Below are 18,307 nucleotides of genomic sequence, written 5' to 3'. Positions count from 1 at the left end.
TATGTAAACCTTACCTGAATTATGGATTTCAGCGGAGTTCAGATAAAATTCAGCATTTTTACACCAATTGACTAAGTTTGCTTGTAAGCTATACACCCAAGACATACAATTTATTGGATGAGAATTAGTGATGGAAAGCAAGCAGAATATTTGTATATGAATAAGAAGAAAATCTATAGAATGCTTTGTTTTCTCTTTCTTACAATAAATGGTGATAGGTCACGAACACTTTTAAACTAACAAATGAATATTTCAGTTTCCTTATCACTTTAGCATTTCACTCTATTTCTGTTCAAGTGTTTTATTAAAACAAGTTAATTCTGGAAGACCTATAACTAAACTAAGGCCACATAAAATAATCTAGTCCAGAAAACTGATGAGTTATCTCACTACTTGATTATCTCATAGAATAGAGGCACGACTTCTCGGAACTAAAAGATATGCAGACAAAATATTTCATATTCATTTTCTATCAAAAGCACTATGGGTAATCTATCCATTTGATAAAATAAATTTAAGTAAGATTTATAAAAATTCAAATGTACTGTATCTGCATTTATCTTCACTAAGCACTCAGATGCTCCCATTCATGAATGTATCACTGTATTATTGGAGTCTCCCTGCTGTTCCTGCATACGCATTTATGATTCATGTTCTTTACATAAATCAAATTACACTACAATGACTGGAAAAAAATCTGCAAAGAATTTCAGTACCAGGAAATTGAGACCAAAGAAATACCAGAAAGTAAGTGAAAGTAAAATAAGATGCCTCAGAAAACTTGTACTGCACCAGATAAATTGTACTAACGGTCTTGCTTATGAACTAAACTTGATTTTATATTCATTAAGGAAAAGGTGTGTTTTCAGCTCATGTTAACTAGCATACAGTAAACTATTCAAAGCAAAAACCCCCAGGACAGAAGGATACCTACAGAAGGGCAAGTAGGACAAGGCAAACTATATGACAGAGTTAAGACAATAGTCTTTTTAGGCATCTAAATCAATAGCCTACGCTATATAGCCCAGTGGAATATTCACAGAGCAGCTTAGGCCCTCTATCTGGGAGCATATTAACTAAAATGTACATTTAGCTACATGTCCCTCTGAGTGCAGGAAAGTTACAGATTATTCTATGTCAGGCAAGCTTTTATTTATTTTTACTAAACATTAACTACCCCAAAGCTAAAGCAAAAAATTATCCCTGAGGAAGACACTTTTAACGCTGGTAAAATAAAATCAAAACTAGAATAAAAGGAAAAAAAGGGGAAAAAAAAAGCTAAAATTAAATATCTTGGAAAGAAGTAAAGGATAATGAAAACATAAGGAACTAGAAAATTATTTGCAGGAAATAGATATTGTTAAAGAAACCACTGCTGATGGTTAATAAATGATTACACTAACAACCCTCAAGCAACGTCTGTGCTAAGTGACAACTCATAAATGAGAGAACATGGCACTACTTCTGCATTTGGGTTTCTCTCTGTATTAGACACACACACAGAATTTAGCCCAATACTTCTGCATCAGAATGCATTTTATTTCACATTTATTAGCATGACAAGTTGCTGAATAACAATTTGTGGCAGCTTATGCTTCATTTAAAGATAGACAGCATTTCAAGAAGATTACATTAAATGCTGTTACTGCAATGTCTTTGGTTTCATGTCATTGGTACGACAAACAATATACCCAGAAAGCTCAATTTAATTAAGTCTATTATGTCTAGCACAAAGGACGCATTTAAATCAATATTATTTCCCATAGACTTAAAAATAACTTATCAGCCTATTTTCATTCTACCCCTTCTACAAAGATAGTTCACATTTAATTGCCCAGTGAAACATGCAGTATATCTGAAGTTTCATATTTACAAAGGCAAAACTTGATGACTAAAAATGGTGGAAATAAATGCTGTCAGAAGATCAGACCTCCCGTTATATTTTTTTACTGCGTACAGGCTTAAGCTTGAACACCTTGTACACCTTGAATAGTTGGAGTTTTTTTGCTTTATCATTTATGAAAAAATTTAGAGTTTATTATAAAAGAGCATATACAATATCTTTCATCATCTAGATTTCAACTGAATAGTGCCACTTGTTAAGGAATTAGTGTACCTTGTCTGCTTTGAATGAAGCAATGTCTAAAACATGGCCATGCTATCAAGTCTGGATTTTTCAGCAGTACTTAAATTAGGAGAATTATCTCTTTGTTTCTCTAAATGTTGGGTAAACTACTGACCATCACTTAGAAGTGATTAAAAGTCAGTTTGTTACTCACCAATAAAGTAGTTGTTTCCTAATGCAAGCATTTCTTCAGAAAGAACAAGTCCACCCAGTGCCTGGAGGAGAGTGACACTTCTGCCATCAATAAGCGAACACTGCTTAAACCCAGTGGTTGTCACCTTCCACAGCAGGATAAGAGAAGCAGTAGCATCTTGCCTTATTCTAAGAAAATAAACAATAAGAACATTTACAGCAAGGGAAATTGGTGTTATCAGCAAGTACATCAAACAAAAGCTTATCATCAGAGAAGAAGAACTTAAACGTAGCAAATTTGGAACCAGGAAAAGGCCTGAAGGCCTTCATCATGTCCATAAAATAAATAAATGCTTCAGCAGTAAGATTTATATAACAGTATACATAAAAGCATATTTAATCATACAGAGTCTCAATTTCTAATATTTGAAAGACACCATCTTAGTGTCCAGTAAGTGTTTTATATAAAAAGAGTACATAATAGTAAAGCAGCCTTTTTCACTGGCTGAAATTATGGCTTTTGAATAGTACCTCCATTCTACAACTACAACACTATCATTTTCTTCAGCTGAAATACATCCAGCCCTCTTGCCTACTGAAGAGCATTCAATGTTCATTCAATACAGGGAGATAGATCCTGGTAGAAACACTCATTTGTTTGATATACCAGATGGAAGGTTCAGAACCATTTATTCTTGCAAATCAAATGAGTCGTGTAATGCTCCCAAGGTCACTGAGTCAGTGGTGCCTTCCTAAATATTGACAGGTTGGATAAGCATCTACAACTGCATATATACTGTTGGCTCCACTAGGGAGCACTGTATCTATGTTGGTGTTGCTTCCCTCTCAGGATACTTTCTTCCACTAACCTCATAAAGACAAAATAAAAATCTGTAAGATTTCTGTCAAGTTCCCAAACATTTCCACTAATTTCATCTGATAAATCACAAATGAGTTTGAACAATCCCGCAAAAGTTCAATCACAACACCATCGCACTGCTGAAAACGGCTAATTCTCTCTTGCCAAAAAAGAAGACTCCAAATACCAGGAGATGAAATTCTGTTGCACATTTTCCTATAATGAAATTGTTTCAATCCTACTGAGAACACAGGGTGGTCTCTCTCATTTTTTTATTATTATTATTATTATTGGAGTTCAAAACAAGAAATTTAAAGTCTTCCAATTATATTTGTCATGAGTTGAGGAAATGTTGCAACTAGGCTATGTAAGTCATTTTTTGACAGTATTTTGGATCCATTTTAAAAAGAAACCCCATCACTACACCCATCAGAGATGACTGTCTCATTTTCAGTAACAATATCTGCTAATGGGAACATGACAGCAACTAGTTTCACCTTTAGTCACACATGACAGTCAGAAGAAAAGAAAATTACTGATCTCTAATTATTTTCCTTACCATATGCAGCCTTTGAACAGAGGTCCTACTTAGGTCTTTAACGAAGGAAATACAATGTAATGAAGATAGATATCAACCTGCATTAATCTGTCCAGATTAACTGACAAAATAAAACACTACTGAAAGTACATTGTATAAAAAATGACCAAAACCAACCCTGTATACTCTGCAAACCTTTTTAAAATGGGGTCATTCCACCATGGGTCTTAAATACAGTTATAGAATCTACAAACTTCAGTTTATTCCTATTAAAAAAAAAATAATAAATCTCATTTGCTTACAGATTCTAGTCAGCTAGAGCATTCACACTCACAGGTCTCTTCCTTACTTAGGCTTAAATGCTCATGAATGAGAATGATTCAAAGTCCCGTGGGAAGCACAGGACAGCTCCCACGTTTACAGTTACTGCTCCAAACTGTCTGCAGCTTGTCTGCTCGCAGCAGTTTGTTGTTTCCTGTAAGCATGGCCTTTTTAAACTGAAAGCTGGCATTCTGAAAGATAAGATGACAGTATGAGAAAAGTAGGCTATTTTGGGAAAATCTAAGTCTAAAATTGCAGTAAAGCTGTGAGCCAGAGAACTATGTTGGCAGATTTTTATTTGAAATAAAATTTTCAATAGGAAATGCTTCATACCAGCTGACAGAATCAGATCTTTCTATGAAGTCAGGTTCTGTTAATTAAAAGTTACAAACCAAGCATTTTATTGAAAAAAAGCATGAATTTTAAAAGTGATTAACAAAAGAAATTCAAATTTTTGAAAAATGTTATTTGTAGGACATTCACATCAAAGATTTCATGGCTGATTGATGACACCCAAAGCAATATTCCAGAAATGAAATATAAATAAAAATGCATAAATAAGTGTATTTATATAATTATTGATAATCACTTTCCATAAGGAAATGCATTTGGGGATTAAAGAAAAAATGTGTTCACTGCATGAAGGAGAAAGGAAACATTACACCTTCTCCAAACTGACATCTTCAGCATGTCTGCCCTAATTCCTAACACATTCTGATGGCCCAGAGACAGTTTACATGCTTGCATCTCCTAAAATATTAAATATGTGGGAAAAGTTATATCAAGCAAAGAGCTTTCGTGGCACTGCTAGATGCCTGAAGGCTGTCTGAAGTTCTTTCATATACTTTAGACCAGCTGACCAACCTGTGTATCCAAAAAACTAAAATAGCGAGGTAAATTAAAATAAAAGCATTTTTATATTCCATCACATAGGACAAATATTCTTACTTTATTGATGTATTCTGTGGAACTTCAAAGGAGACAAGCCGGCCTCCAGCAGAGGTATTGGAACTGGCATTTCCACAAGCCATATCTGGGGTTATCTGAAGATAAAAATAGCTTTATTTAACACTAAACACAAAATCTGACCCCCCAAAAAAATTAAAAATAATAAAAAAGCACCAATAACACAGCAACTATCTTTTCAGGATGGACAAAATCATTCACCAAAATATTCACATTAGAAACAAACAATCTGAAAATTAATCTATGTAACCTTTTAATTTTTTTTTCTAACAAAACCTTCCTGCACACAACTGTGGACTTCTAAAGGTATCTTCCTTTAAAAGTGATCACATACTTAGAAAAAGATGAATGGGCTTCTAGTCATTTGAAATATTAAATATAGCTCTAACATTTGCCACATCCAAAAAATGTTGCATCATTAATATAGGAGATTCTGGAAGATTTATAACAGCAGATACTGATACTGTCTTTCTACTATATTGAAATGTTTGTGGGTTGTTTTTTTGTTTGTTTGTTTTTTCAGACTGGTTACTTTTGGGAAAAAATATTTTCCCACTTGCTCTGACAAAACCTGATAATATTCTTTCCAAGTACGAGTTGCTTCAATAAATTGAGCTTTCAGATGGAGAAAAACGGTGAGTACAGTTAAGAGCGAAGGGACTTATTTGCCAAGTCTCCAGCAACTAGTAGGCATGGAAATCAGCTACTGCATGAACTGGATCAGGACACCACGCAGGATGGCATACAACACTGAAAAATCACAGAAACCTCCACATCTTGTGGAACAGTGATTTCATAAAGGCAGTTTGAAGACCATCACCATTTCCAATTACACCTTTATTTCAAATAAGTAATATTTTATATAAGATAATTGGCTCTTTCTATTTCTATTAAGTAGCTCTCCAGTATCTTCATCAGCTATGAAATAACACACTATATTGAAAAAAAAAAAAATCAGTCAATCTCACCATAAAATTATTAAGCAGATTTTGCCATGCTATTTTTTAGTTACCTGAATGTGTGTGCAACCTTTTTACATTAGCCTTATTGGTGAAGTGAAAACTGATACCTGACACACTTCCATGAATTAATCATCCACTAACAAAAAAGCCAGAATCTAATTCGTAATTCTATTTAAAATTCAAATTCATATTTTAAATGTTACCTTGGAACACCTGTGAAAACATGAAAAATAGAAGTTCAGAATATGAAGCAAGTAACCATTTTTAGGGGGCTTAGTTGATTTTGATTCAGGCAAAACAAATACTCAATATTCACATCTCCCCAAAATATAGAGATTACTTAACTTATTTCTTCATTGCTTCATTCTCTTGTGCATATAATATGAATACATATACTTTATGAAAATAAAATGAGATGCAATTTTATTCTTTCCTTAAAAAAATAATAATTTTAAAGGGTAATATACCCATTAAAATTTCTGAATCCTGGAAGTAAAAATTATGGAGCTAACATTCAAAGCATGATGAAACAAAAAGGAGTTTGGCTAACACTCTTCCTCTTAAATTTGCCAACATTTATACTTTCATTTTCTTTGAGAATCTAATGCCTACTGGAAAAAAGAAAAGAAAAGAAATCAACATCTTTATTCTTACACAGTCTCATACTATATCTAAAAATATACTCATTAGAATATTTATATAGTTTCACATTTTCATGCATCTTTTACCTTGGAATACAAGGAGAAAAAAAAAGTAATTTAAGCTCTTCATTTACTTTACTATTCTATATTAGAAGTTTGTAAAGTAAAGGATAGATCTATCTTTGAAACTATAATAATAATAACAACAATAATAATAATAAAGCAAGAACTGAAAAAATTGGCTTCATAACGAGAGCTGAGTTAACCCTGTGAAAATGGGGAAAAAATATGGTTTGCAAAGCAATCAGAATTAAGGATTATTCAGCATAAAAAGCACAAGTAGAAAATATTTCGTTGGTAACCAGCAGAACAAAAAGCAAAATACAGGGGTTTGACTCCTCTGCTAGGAATACCTGTAATGTTTGATGTCCTTCTCCAAGAAGAAACACCATTTGTAATTGGCTCTGATGTCATGTGTTATGAATCTGATAAAATAATTATCTAAACCAGTAGGATGCTAAATGACAAAATTTTACAACAGCTGAAATTTGACTTTTTTCTACTACTAAAATGGTACTTGGATCAGACAAAAAAAAAAAAAAAAAAGAAGAAGAAACAGCAGCACTCATAAGGTCAAAAAAAAAATGGTGCCAGCAGTACTCTATTTCAGACAAATACTATAGAGACAAAAATGATGGTTTTGACACCTGAATTAGCAAATAAATTACACGGAGTTTTTTTTTGTATCTGTGGGAAATTTGTATAAAGATTTTTAAGTGTGTCTCACCTGGCTTAACAGAACAGCCTGCAAAACTGAAAGACTGAAGAATAAGGGCAAAGAAGACAAATATATTACAATAATAAAGGACACCAAAAAGATTAAAACAATCTGTGGCGAGTCTCATTCAAAAAAAAAAAAAATAATAATAATGACTGGAGACCTAAAACAGAACTTACTGGAAAATAGAGTTAAATAATTTTGAGAAGGTAGAATAAAGAGCATGTGATAAACTCTGACTTCCTATTCTAACCACTCTTCAAAATTTTTAAGTGAGATGTTTATAGTCAAAAACACAAACAGACCACTTAGTTATTTAAAAATACATTTTCAAAAACCAAAAAACAAAACAAAACAAAACCACATATGCCTTCAATGAGATCAAACTCTTCCAAAACTCCCCTGGTGCATCCAGTAGTACAGATCCGTTAAGCCAGCAAGGAAGCTCCTTGGGGAACAGACTTACAGATACAACGCAAATGATGCAGCTATTTTAAAAATAGTCACCAAAGAAAACAAAACCTTCATGCACCTGCCAGAGCCTGAGGTATGGTTAGGAGCTGCTTACAAAGATAAGCTCCTACATCAGCACAGAGCTTATGCTCTTCAATATATTACTTAGAGTTTAGACTTTTTGAATACCAAATTTCTGAGAGGAAATATAATATTCCTCTTTAGATATATATATTCCATAAGTTTGTATCTTAATCATGTTTTTGTATTTTTGTTTTGTTTTTAAAAAGAACATAATATACAAAAACTACATTTCTGTTTCAACAGTTTTAATAGTATTAACTTTTTGAGTCTTTACATGAGTAAAAGAAGAGCGTCGTTTGAGAAAGCAAGAGAGAAGTCTCCAGAAGAACATCTATTACTACAGCATCTCCCTGGACATTAAAAAGACAGCAGTGACTGGACTAGGTGATTACCTTATCAGTCCATAGTACTAGCATAGATGAGATTGGAAAGGAAATCAGCTGCACTACCCAGGAAGAGATCAACAGACTCCGCTCTTCCATATTATACCTTTTCTAAAAAATTAAATAATGTGAATTGTGGAGATACTCACGTAGCAACCTCCATATATACACATAATTCAACATGTCTTGGAACACAGACAGAGATCCCAAGGGAATATTTTTACATTGGTCCTTTTATTACTTTGGTAGATTAGCTGTACTGATCTTTAACTTGACGAGGCTAAAAAAAGCAACATACAGATTCTAAGACTACATCTATGCTAGCATACATATACGCAGTCTTTCACTACTGATAATAGTTCTCTGAAGATATTTGTTGTTAATGAAATTTCATAGCATGTTTCTTGGAAAGCTGACCAGACCGACATTTGCAATTTTACAAAGCCTTATCACCACTGGTAGGCTAATCCTGAACAATGCAAAAACACAGTCATTCTGCTACAGCGATAAATGTTCACATTTCTTCTGTATCTCAACTCTACAAGTTTAAAGGACTGCAGAAAGCTTTTACTTCCTGCAAAACACACCACACTGTCCTCAAACTTAAAAGTAATGACCAAACACATTAGCCTTAGCAGTTTCACAATACCCTGTTAATAAGATATTGATGAATATTTCTGAATAGTAATGAATATTTCCAATCATAGAACATTTTGACCAGGAATTTTGAAGACTCTCTATGCTTGGAGGTATTCAAGACTTGACTGAACACAGTTCTGAGCAACCTGCTCTAGTTGACCCTGGTTTGAGCAAGGGAGTTGGACTAGATGGTCTTCAGAGTTCTCTTCCAACCTCACCTATGCTGTGATTCTGTGAATAAAAATTCCCTTCATGAGCCAACTGTCTACTAACTCTTTCCTGTAAATTGTCATTGTAACTTCAGTGATATCCCAGCTTTCACAAAACCCCACTCCAGCATACAAAATGAGTGCTTCATTTTGAAAACATTCCCAAGGGTTACACAAATAAAAAAACTTATAGACACATGCAAACACTTGTGCAATGTGAAGTGGCACTTTCCTGCTCTGTTAGCTCTGAAAGTTCTCTTTGGTTATTCTCTTATCTTTCCGTCTCAAATATCATTCTCCAGCTATTGCTCCTAATGGGGCAAGAAAGAAACCTGCACAGCCTTGCAGCCAAAGTGAAGTTGGGCAAATTGGTCTGGAATTAAACAGAATACACGAATGAACACATCATTCCCACGCATTCTTCTTGAACTAAATAAAAGAGATGTATATAAACTTATCTTCAAGAAAATTGTCAAGAAAGTAATTTCCAAATTACAAGGAAAAAAAAATGCTCTAGGCTTAAAAATTTAAACATATGCTTAAGCATATTTGGAAAGATATCATGTTAATAAAGAAAGTATGAAAATTAGTTCTTCAGGAAAAACAAGACTGTGCTAGGGTGATCTCCCATGAAAATTGATGTGGTCATTAAGAAAGACAACCTTTCCTTTCTTCAGTAGCACAGAAACAGTCATGATGAATGCATTATGAAGAGTGTTCTTGCAAATACTCTTTCAAATCTTTTTCCAAGGGATTGCATGTTAACTTTTAATTCAATAAAGCTTCATAACTTCCAGTTTTGCCTCTTCTAAACATATAACTACTTTTTCATCAGGATAAAGCCTGCAGGATTTCTTCTTTTCCAAATCTCAAAGGGTGACAAGAAATATCTTTTATTTTCTGAGAAATATAACGTCTGTCAGCTGTCATTTATGCAAGGGAAAAAGTACTGTAGAGAATTTAAACAGGTTAGATATTGACTACAAGATCTTGAACTGTTGTCTGCAGAAAATTAAAAAGAAAAAGAGATGTAGGAAAAGCCAACATAATAGAATGAGAAGAGAGGGATCAGTTACTATCTTATTTTAGACAAGATGCCAAGCAATAAGCCAGGATCATTTCTGGCACAGAAACCTCATTCAGAACAAAATTATAAAAGAAAAGCAGTTCCCTTGTCCTGCAGCATGAAAAAACTACTGCTTCCAGAAAGCTAGTATTATACAGCTTAAACCCCACACAAGTGTATTTGCCTCTACCCTCAAGAGTCTCATATGGGATGATGCTTGAAAGAAAAACAGAACAGAAAGAAAATAAAGGCTTCCTTCTAACGTATCTCACCAGTGGGAGAGAAAAGCAGAAGTGTTTAGAGTAGGAGTAGTGCCTCCCTGAAGAGCACCAAGGGAAGGCTGACAGACTGCATCCCAAAACAGTATCACATGAAGAAGGCTTGCCAGTTATTGTAGCACTGAAATTTAACAGAAGGAAGTCTACATATCTACCCAGCAAATTCTGTCACAGTTTGTGTTTCTTTGCTCATCTGAGCTAAAGCTACTTTGTAGAGTCAGCAATCACATTGCCAAGAAGATGCAGTAACAGAAGATTCTGATGCGCAGTAATCTTCTAGATAACATTACTAAACCTTTGTATTACTGACAAAGGTTATTAATGTCAATATTACATGAAGCGGTAGATACTTCAGCAAGCATAGTAGGTTATCTTAAACAATGACAGCTTCTCAGATAAATTACCTGGGTAATCATATTAGTCAGATGCCTTCTTGTCTCAAGCTGGACACCAAAATGAATGCCACCTTCATAAAATCTTACAGTAAATCATTCAATCAATATTATTTCCTTGAACACGTAATGGTCATTTCCTATGCCAGAGCATATGGAGCTGTTCTGAATAATAGAGGTAAGCACTGTGAAAACAAGCTCTTAAAGCAAAAACTCCACACCATCAAATCTTTACATGAAGACTACAAGCTCAGGTCATTGGAGTAAAAGCTAGGAAGTAAACTTCACCAAAGTCTGTCAGGTCAGCCAGAGATACTTCTACTCCATGTGATTTTACATCAAAGCAATGAAAGGTAGTAAAACTTTCAGGTGTTTTTTTCACTCAGACTCTCCAAAACTTCAAAGTGATTCCTGAAAGAGTGGCTAAGAATCCAGATACTTCTTAAAGACAGCATCATACTATCAAAAAAAAAAAAAAGTCCTGAGCCCCCCACCCATCAATATAGACCCAAGCCGGCAGGGCTTCAATATCTTGTCATAATTACACTCTCAAGAATTTTCTATATGGTAGTTTTGTCCTGAAAGGGGATAGGAGGGTTTTGATGTTAGGAAAGCTAGTATTTATGACTATCCATTAAACTTCTTTCAGCAATGGAGTATATTAAAATATTAATTCTGTGAGCTTCTCTTCAGTTTTGTTTGAGGATACTACGCTTTTACTGATGTTTTGGAGTTGTTGGGTTTGTTTGTTTTGTTTTTTAATAATTTTTAAGGGTATCAGTTATAAAGCAATGTATATACCAAGTCGTCTGTTAGAATGGCATTTGTATAAAAAGTTCCATACACATATATCGTAGAGGAAAAATTTGATGAAATTACAGATTATTAAGAAAGTTAAGATTATTCTAATGAAAACTTTGTTTCTGTCAGTCTCCTTTGCTTCTAAGATAACTTTTTCTAAAGGTATAAGAAAAGTAATACAGACTTCTGAAACAAATCTTACACACAGGTATAAGAACAACTGTCCAAAGTCAAACCAAAAGTCTACATACTCCAATACTTTGACTCCAACAGCAGTTATAAGAAGGAATGCCAAGAAAATTGGATAAGAAAAGGGCTAGCATGTTCCCATTCGCAAGCCAAAGGTTTTCCTAAACTGTCATTTCTAAGGATGGAGTTTCTATGTATTTAGTAACCTCAAATGGATCTCTCCTCCACAATTCTGTTCGGTCTCCTCCTCTACCCACAGTGCACTTCAGAGGGAGGGAGGGAGGGAAGAAGGAAGGAAGGACATTTAGCAACACAGAAAGCACTCAAAGATTCAAAGGTCTCTGTTTCAAGCACAATTATTCCTTAAGCATATTCAGTTGCTGAAGAGCAGGAGCACCCTCTTTCAGGAGCTTCCACGTGGCCCAGCCACACTTCTTTAAAAGGTATACAGTTTACTGACTGAAAATGCATGTAAAACAAATGCTGTCACCATTACAGGGGGAATTATACATTTACTGTAGCCCCTTATCACTAGTTCCAAAACCTAGAATCTGAGCAGTAGTATTGCAGTATAAATGAATGTTAGACTAGGACTCACATGCTTAGCATCCTAATTCCTGGCTGCGCACCTGGCAAATCACTTTACTGCTCTTTGCTTCAGTGTCTCCATCTGTAAAATGTGAATAATACTGCTGATTTCCTTTGAAAAAAAATTGAGCACTATTAAGGAAAAGTAATATATGGGAGTAGGATACTGCTATTCTTACAGTTGATTTTTACACTGCAGCCTTTGTTGAATCTATTATTTGATCAGTATTAATGGAAAAGAAAAAAAAAAGAAAAAAACACTTTTTTTTTCCTTCTATTATTGGCTAATATCTATCTTTTCTACATTGTAACCTGAAAGATCATTGGACTGGAGAAATTTGGGCTGCTATTTGTATCTCTCTTGCAAGTGGAACAATTTAGTTGCCTGAAGTGGGAAAAAAAGATCTCTTTCAGCATCTGAGTACAAAGATAAATCCCTGTTCTATTAAAGAAAACAACAGATGATTTTTTTTCTCTTAATGGTTTGTAGTTTTAGGCCTAAATTTGCATAAGAAGGAAAGATTAATTTGTTATAGCTAGAGCTCTGTTAGAAAATTAAATTGTATCCAGAGACTTCTGTATGTTGTTTACTCCTTCAGGCCTTATTGAGAAAGCTTGGTCAAGTATGCACTGAAAACTATGATCCTAGTATCTAAGGAATGAAGAAAACTTTCCAACTCTAACCATATGTCATGCCTTTCTCAGAAGATATACTTCTCTCAGGAGTCCTTCCTGAGACACCTACCATGGAAAATTCATCCTTGCAGGATTGAGAGAGCTTTCATTTGGAGAGATTCTGGCAAAATTTCTCTCTGTTCAGACAGACAGACAATAGAGTTTGAAGAACATTGGCTCACTTGTGGCATCAGTACAGATAAAGGTCAAAAACAAGCTGACTTGGAAGACCAAAAAACAAAAGCCGCCTTTGTGGCCTCTTAATCTCAAGGAAGATCAAAGGAGTAGATTTTTGCAATACAAAACCTACAGTTACTTTTTTTCTTCTTCTTCTAAGAGAGGGCAAGAAAGGATCAAGCTTTGCAAAGCTTTTAAAGCTACTAGGAAAGGTAGTATTTTCCTGCTTAACACTTAACCCTTTACTCTTGAAGCCTCCTCCAAAGAGGCTTTGGAATATAGACCCTCAGGCATATCAGTTCTCCCTTTGGTTTAATATAGATTAGAGAAAATGTCTTGAATTAGCAACTGGAATGGTTTTCTTCCACAGAGGTATCTCTCTCTTACTGTGAATTGCAAAGAACACAAGATCACTATGTTACATGAGAAAGACTGAAAAAAATACAAGACCTATCACAACGAATTAAAAACATATCAGGGCAAGTAATTTCTAATAGTATAACAACTAATCTCCATATTCGAGTTACTAACGTGATTGATAAATTCAATTTTAAGAATTGAAGGTAAGAGAAGACATGCAGAAGGACGAATTTCAGCTATTAAAATACCTACTTGTGAACTATGTGTTTGGCTGAAATGCTTAGTGAATCTATCTGAAAACACAAACCAGGCAGAAATGTTACTTATACAATACCAGACCACAGACTGAGGAAGACTCATGAGGCACAGGGAATGGCTTGCCCTTAATTGATCAGGACATACAAAGCACCCACGCAGAGATGACACTGCATTTAAACTAACTAATAAAAGCAGATCAGTATTTGTTTCTGCTTCAGTGCTTTCTCTCCAAAATCCACCCTCAGTACCTGACATATATTCTACTGTAAAATAATAGATATGGGTAAGGGCGTTTCAAGAAATAAAGCTCTGTTCTCCAGACATTGCTGACCCAATCTCTCACTGAAATGTGATACAGCCCTATAACTACTTGTACCTCAAATCTAATCTGAGAGTCATAACATATCCAATATATATTTTACGCAGGTTGATTTTATTTTCAAAAGCTGATTTAAATAAATGTTAAAGGAGACACAGGAATAAATTTGTTTGGGCTAGCAAAGAATAATGAAAAATTTAACATTTTCAGGAATTAAACTCAAACTTGTTCACTTTTTCATTAGGTAGTCTGTTAATACACCTCAGAAGTATCATACTTCATGAAACGTTAGAAACAGATACAGCTGACATTTCACTTATTTAACCCTGAATAAACACAAATGAAATACTTTCTTCTACAATGCGTTCTTCATTAAGAAAAAGATGTCACAAGGGTTTTAATTCTTTGTCTACCGAAATGAAAATATTTCTTCACAAACAAGCTTCCCCTCACCCCCACTGCCCCAAAACATATGTTCATATCTATGGCAGAGACTGTTCTTTGGGATGCATTTTGCACATATGTAGTATTATTATAGCTGATCTCCAGATCAGCTTGGAGACTTCCAGTACCAACTGCTGTAGGAACAACATATGCACTAGCACTGGCCTCACATCTTCAAGTAAGAGAACAGCAGCGCAGTTCTAAATCATCCTTGCAGTGACAGACTTGAAAGCAGCAGGGAGGAGAATGGTCATGTGACAGAATGAATTCAATATACACATGGAAAACGTATCAAGAGATAAATAATTGATTCTTCTCAGTTACATTGGTGAACAAACATACTTCCCGCCTATACATGATTTGCACATGTAAAGACAAATATTAAACAGTAACTGGGTAAGTTTGGGATTTTGTTTTATTTCTGCAGATACTAGAGTCTACGTAAGACATCGAAAAACTGCTCTTAAAGAGTGTACAAAAACAGTAGGAAGTAAAGATCATTTCTTAAGGATTATATGTTCTGTGCTTTCTAGTTGTAGTTTTGCTAAATATTGTAAGATTATGGTTTTACTAAGAGGTACAACAAATTTTTAAAATTTTCAGTTATTCCTTCACCACCATTAGATCTCTGCAGTTGTGTGATGTGGGATATGTTGACTGACTGCCATTTTTAATCCTCAAGTAACTATGTTTTCTTAACAGTACAGGGACAGTTTTCAAGACACCATGGGATTATAATACATATATGTATTTGTCAAAGGTATTGTTTAAAATTTCCAATTTCCCTAAATTCATATGATAATTGGAGATATGGGGTCATATGAATAACTGGAATAAAAAGATAAACAAGTAAAATAAAAATCTGATTTTGAAGAATTATCTAATCAAATGCATCTTAAAAAGGCCAAGATTAAAAGCCCATTACCTTTAGTAAATAACATTTTTTGTGTGTTTAATTTTACCAGCAAATTAACTCAAGGCAGAGACTGTATCTTCAGCCCTCTCACGTAGACATCCAGGACGTCATGCACAAATGACAACCCAACAATGATAACACTTAGAAGTTCCTTTCTGTGCATTTTTACTTAAACAGAACATTCTCACCTCTATTTCATCCCATTTCAGATCTACAACTTTCTGTCCTGCTTTCGGCTGCCACGTTGGTAACGTCACCGTTGCTCTTGAGTGCGGAAGAACGATGTCGGGTTCCAGTGTGGATGAGACTGGCCTGCTTTGTCTTGGTGACGATGGCTCCGTCGGCTCAGGGACCGGAAGGCTATGAAACGAGTGCTCACAATTTGTTCCTTCATAGCCTTCACTGCAGATGCAGAGGTAGCCATCACTGCTAGTGCTGCAGTTGCCATGGTGACAGGGGTTGCTGGCACAAGGGTCTGAAACGAACTGCAGGGAAAAAAACATCATATGGGTCAATTACTGCATACAAAAGATGTGTGCGTGCTTCACAAATACCATAAAACAAGATTCTTTTCCCCTTCTGTATTTATCTTCTAAACGTATTTATGAACAAAGCTCATCTTTGATACACCTTAAAGAAAGTAAATTTAAAGGATTAAAAAATATAAATTAATCTAGATTCACCACTGCTCTCAGAATATTGCAAGCAAAGCGATGAACGTGAAGTAGGAGCACGGCCACTGCTCATAACCAGTAATTTTAAAAACAATCTTCAGAGTAACCTGTCTAGGGAAAAGAACAAAAATCTAGAAATTTAAGGCAGTAACAGAAGTAGGAATGGGACATTGACCTCATAGAGGTCACCAGCTCAGGATGTAGCTGTGTGTTGTCAGAGTTCACCTCATCATGCAGCTGTGTTTATGGACATAAATTCTGTTTTATAACAGCTGGGTCTTTCGCCTGTACTTCATTTAGAGGACAGTAGCTTCAGAATCTTACTCGTTCTGGTGCTGAAAACTTCCGAACACAAGTGATTAGGGGAAAAAAAATGCTTATTTTTAACACAGCATTTGTAATAGAATAGAATGGGAGCTCAGTGATGTGAGCAAAATCTTGTCCTACGCTCACCTGCTTTCCTCTGATTTCTGCCTTATCTACCAGCTAGCTTGAACTCAGTTTCTTACATCATCATTGACTTCTAGGTGGAATGTCTCTTCCCTCTTCCACACCAGTGTTCACATCCACAAGATATTTACAGAATATGCTTACAAACTCATCTCAAGTTTCACCTGATAGACTAAACAAGCCGGGCTTGCTCAGTCTCCCGGTGCAGGACAAGCCCTGCGTTAAGGGGGCCGTTCTCACAACTTGCACTCCGAGGCCTAGCACTGCCTTTCCAATGCATCAACACTTCTGTCTGTCCTGCAGATAGCTTCCTGACACTACATAAGAAATTTTTGCCTTAGTTAGAGCTACATCACACCGCTGACTCACTGACACCATTTGAGCAACCAGTACAGCCAGGCAGTTCCTTTGGTTTGTCCTCACATTAAATGATAATCAGTCCATCACTGGAAACAGACATTTTCTCAGTCTTTACATGCAAATTTCATGCAAGTGTTCCAGTACTATAAGTTACCTAGTTCTTTCCTGTACAGTATTTCAGTCCTTCCCTGCATAAGCAATGCTGCTTCTTAATATATTTCTCTAAAGCACCACAGTTATTATAGTTTTAACAATTACCTAATAATAAATAGGAATTGCATAAGCTTTATATATCATTAATGTGAAAACTGCCATCCCTCTAGAAATGACCTGGAATAACTTTACTTATAGCAAAACATAACGGGCACTTAAAGTCCATAACTTCAGGATCCTCAGAGATAAAAACAGGTTATTGAATCTACACTAGGAACTTTACCTTCCCACCAGTTCAAAGGCCTGGTATCCGGGGTAACAAAACCTAATGTTACACTTTTTACACATATCTGAACCAGTGCTAATATTGACCTTGGTTGGAACTTCTTTGACTAGAATTTTTGTATACTCTGGCCTCTGTAATATTTTTAGCCAGAAAACAGAGGAAACATTATTATAAAAGTTAATTTTGGAAACAGTTAATCATGAATGTTAGATTTTGCACTGATTGATGCAGGAGAGTTAGAGGCCATGCAACACAGCCCAAAATATACAGTATGCTTGTTTATCTTGTCATTCGGTTATAGCTCTGAATGTTATTTGCTTTGCATGGGGACACATCTCATACATATTAAATGATATATCAGACATCAGGCACAAATTCCGACTTCTTCATTCTTAAAATTCAACTGTATATTGAGTTCATATATACTTAATATATCAGGACTCAAAGAAGCATTGACTTTTGTGGTCAGGTTGGCTTATCTCCTTAAAGTCTCTTCATCCTTCAAATCAACAGAATATCTGTTATCAGAGACCACTTTCTAGACCACCTCTCAGCGAAATCATGAAAGGACAAGGACAAGGGCGAGGGACAAAACCCAGTTTGTTCTATAGTTTAACTATATTTTAAGCTTGCTTTCATTTCCAAATAGCAGAAATTTTTGTGCCAATTTTCTTTTCCTTTTAGAGTGTTGAAGATAAAAATTGTTCAAGTGCGAACAAAGCCCAGTTCAACTATTGTTTGCAACAGTTCATGTTCTGGTGGCTTGGACTAGATCTGAGTTTCAAAGGCATGCAGCTCTCCTAGTGTTAGATAAGCTCTTTACTCATTCTT

The 18,307-nt window shown here is 35.1% G+C and overlaps 1 protein-coding gene across 1 annotated transcript in view; it reads right to left on the bottom strand.

Annotated features, from left to right (window-relative positions):
* DNER (delta/notch like EGF repeat containing) overlaps positions 1-18,307 on the bottom strand; it is a 121,390-nt gene that overhangs the window by 59,349 nt on the left and 43,734 nt on the right. The window contains exons 2-4 of the mRNA XM_083847863.1: positions 15,742-16,038; positions 4,924-5,018; positions 2,280-2,446 (exon numbers count right to left, since the gene is read on the bottom strand). Of these exons, the coding sequence (XP_083703989.1) occupies positions 2,280-2,446; positions 4,924-5,018; positions 15,742-16,038 (559 nt within the window). The remainder of the gene's footprint in view (positions 1-2,279; positions 2,447-4,923; positions 5,019-15,741; positions 16,039-18,307) is intronic.

Source organism: Anser anser (genome assembly GCF_964211835.1).
Source record: "Anser anser genome assembly, chromosome: 9".
Classification (NCBI taxonomy): Eukaryota; Metazoa; Chordata; class Aves; order Anseriformes; family Anatidae; genus Anser; species Anser anser.
The sequence above is the reverse complement of the archived record's forward strand: the minus strand, read 5'-3'. Positions and strand labels throughout refer to the sequence as shown.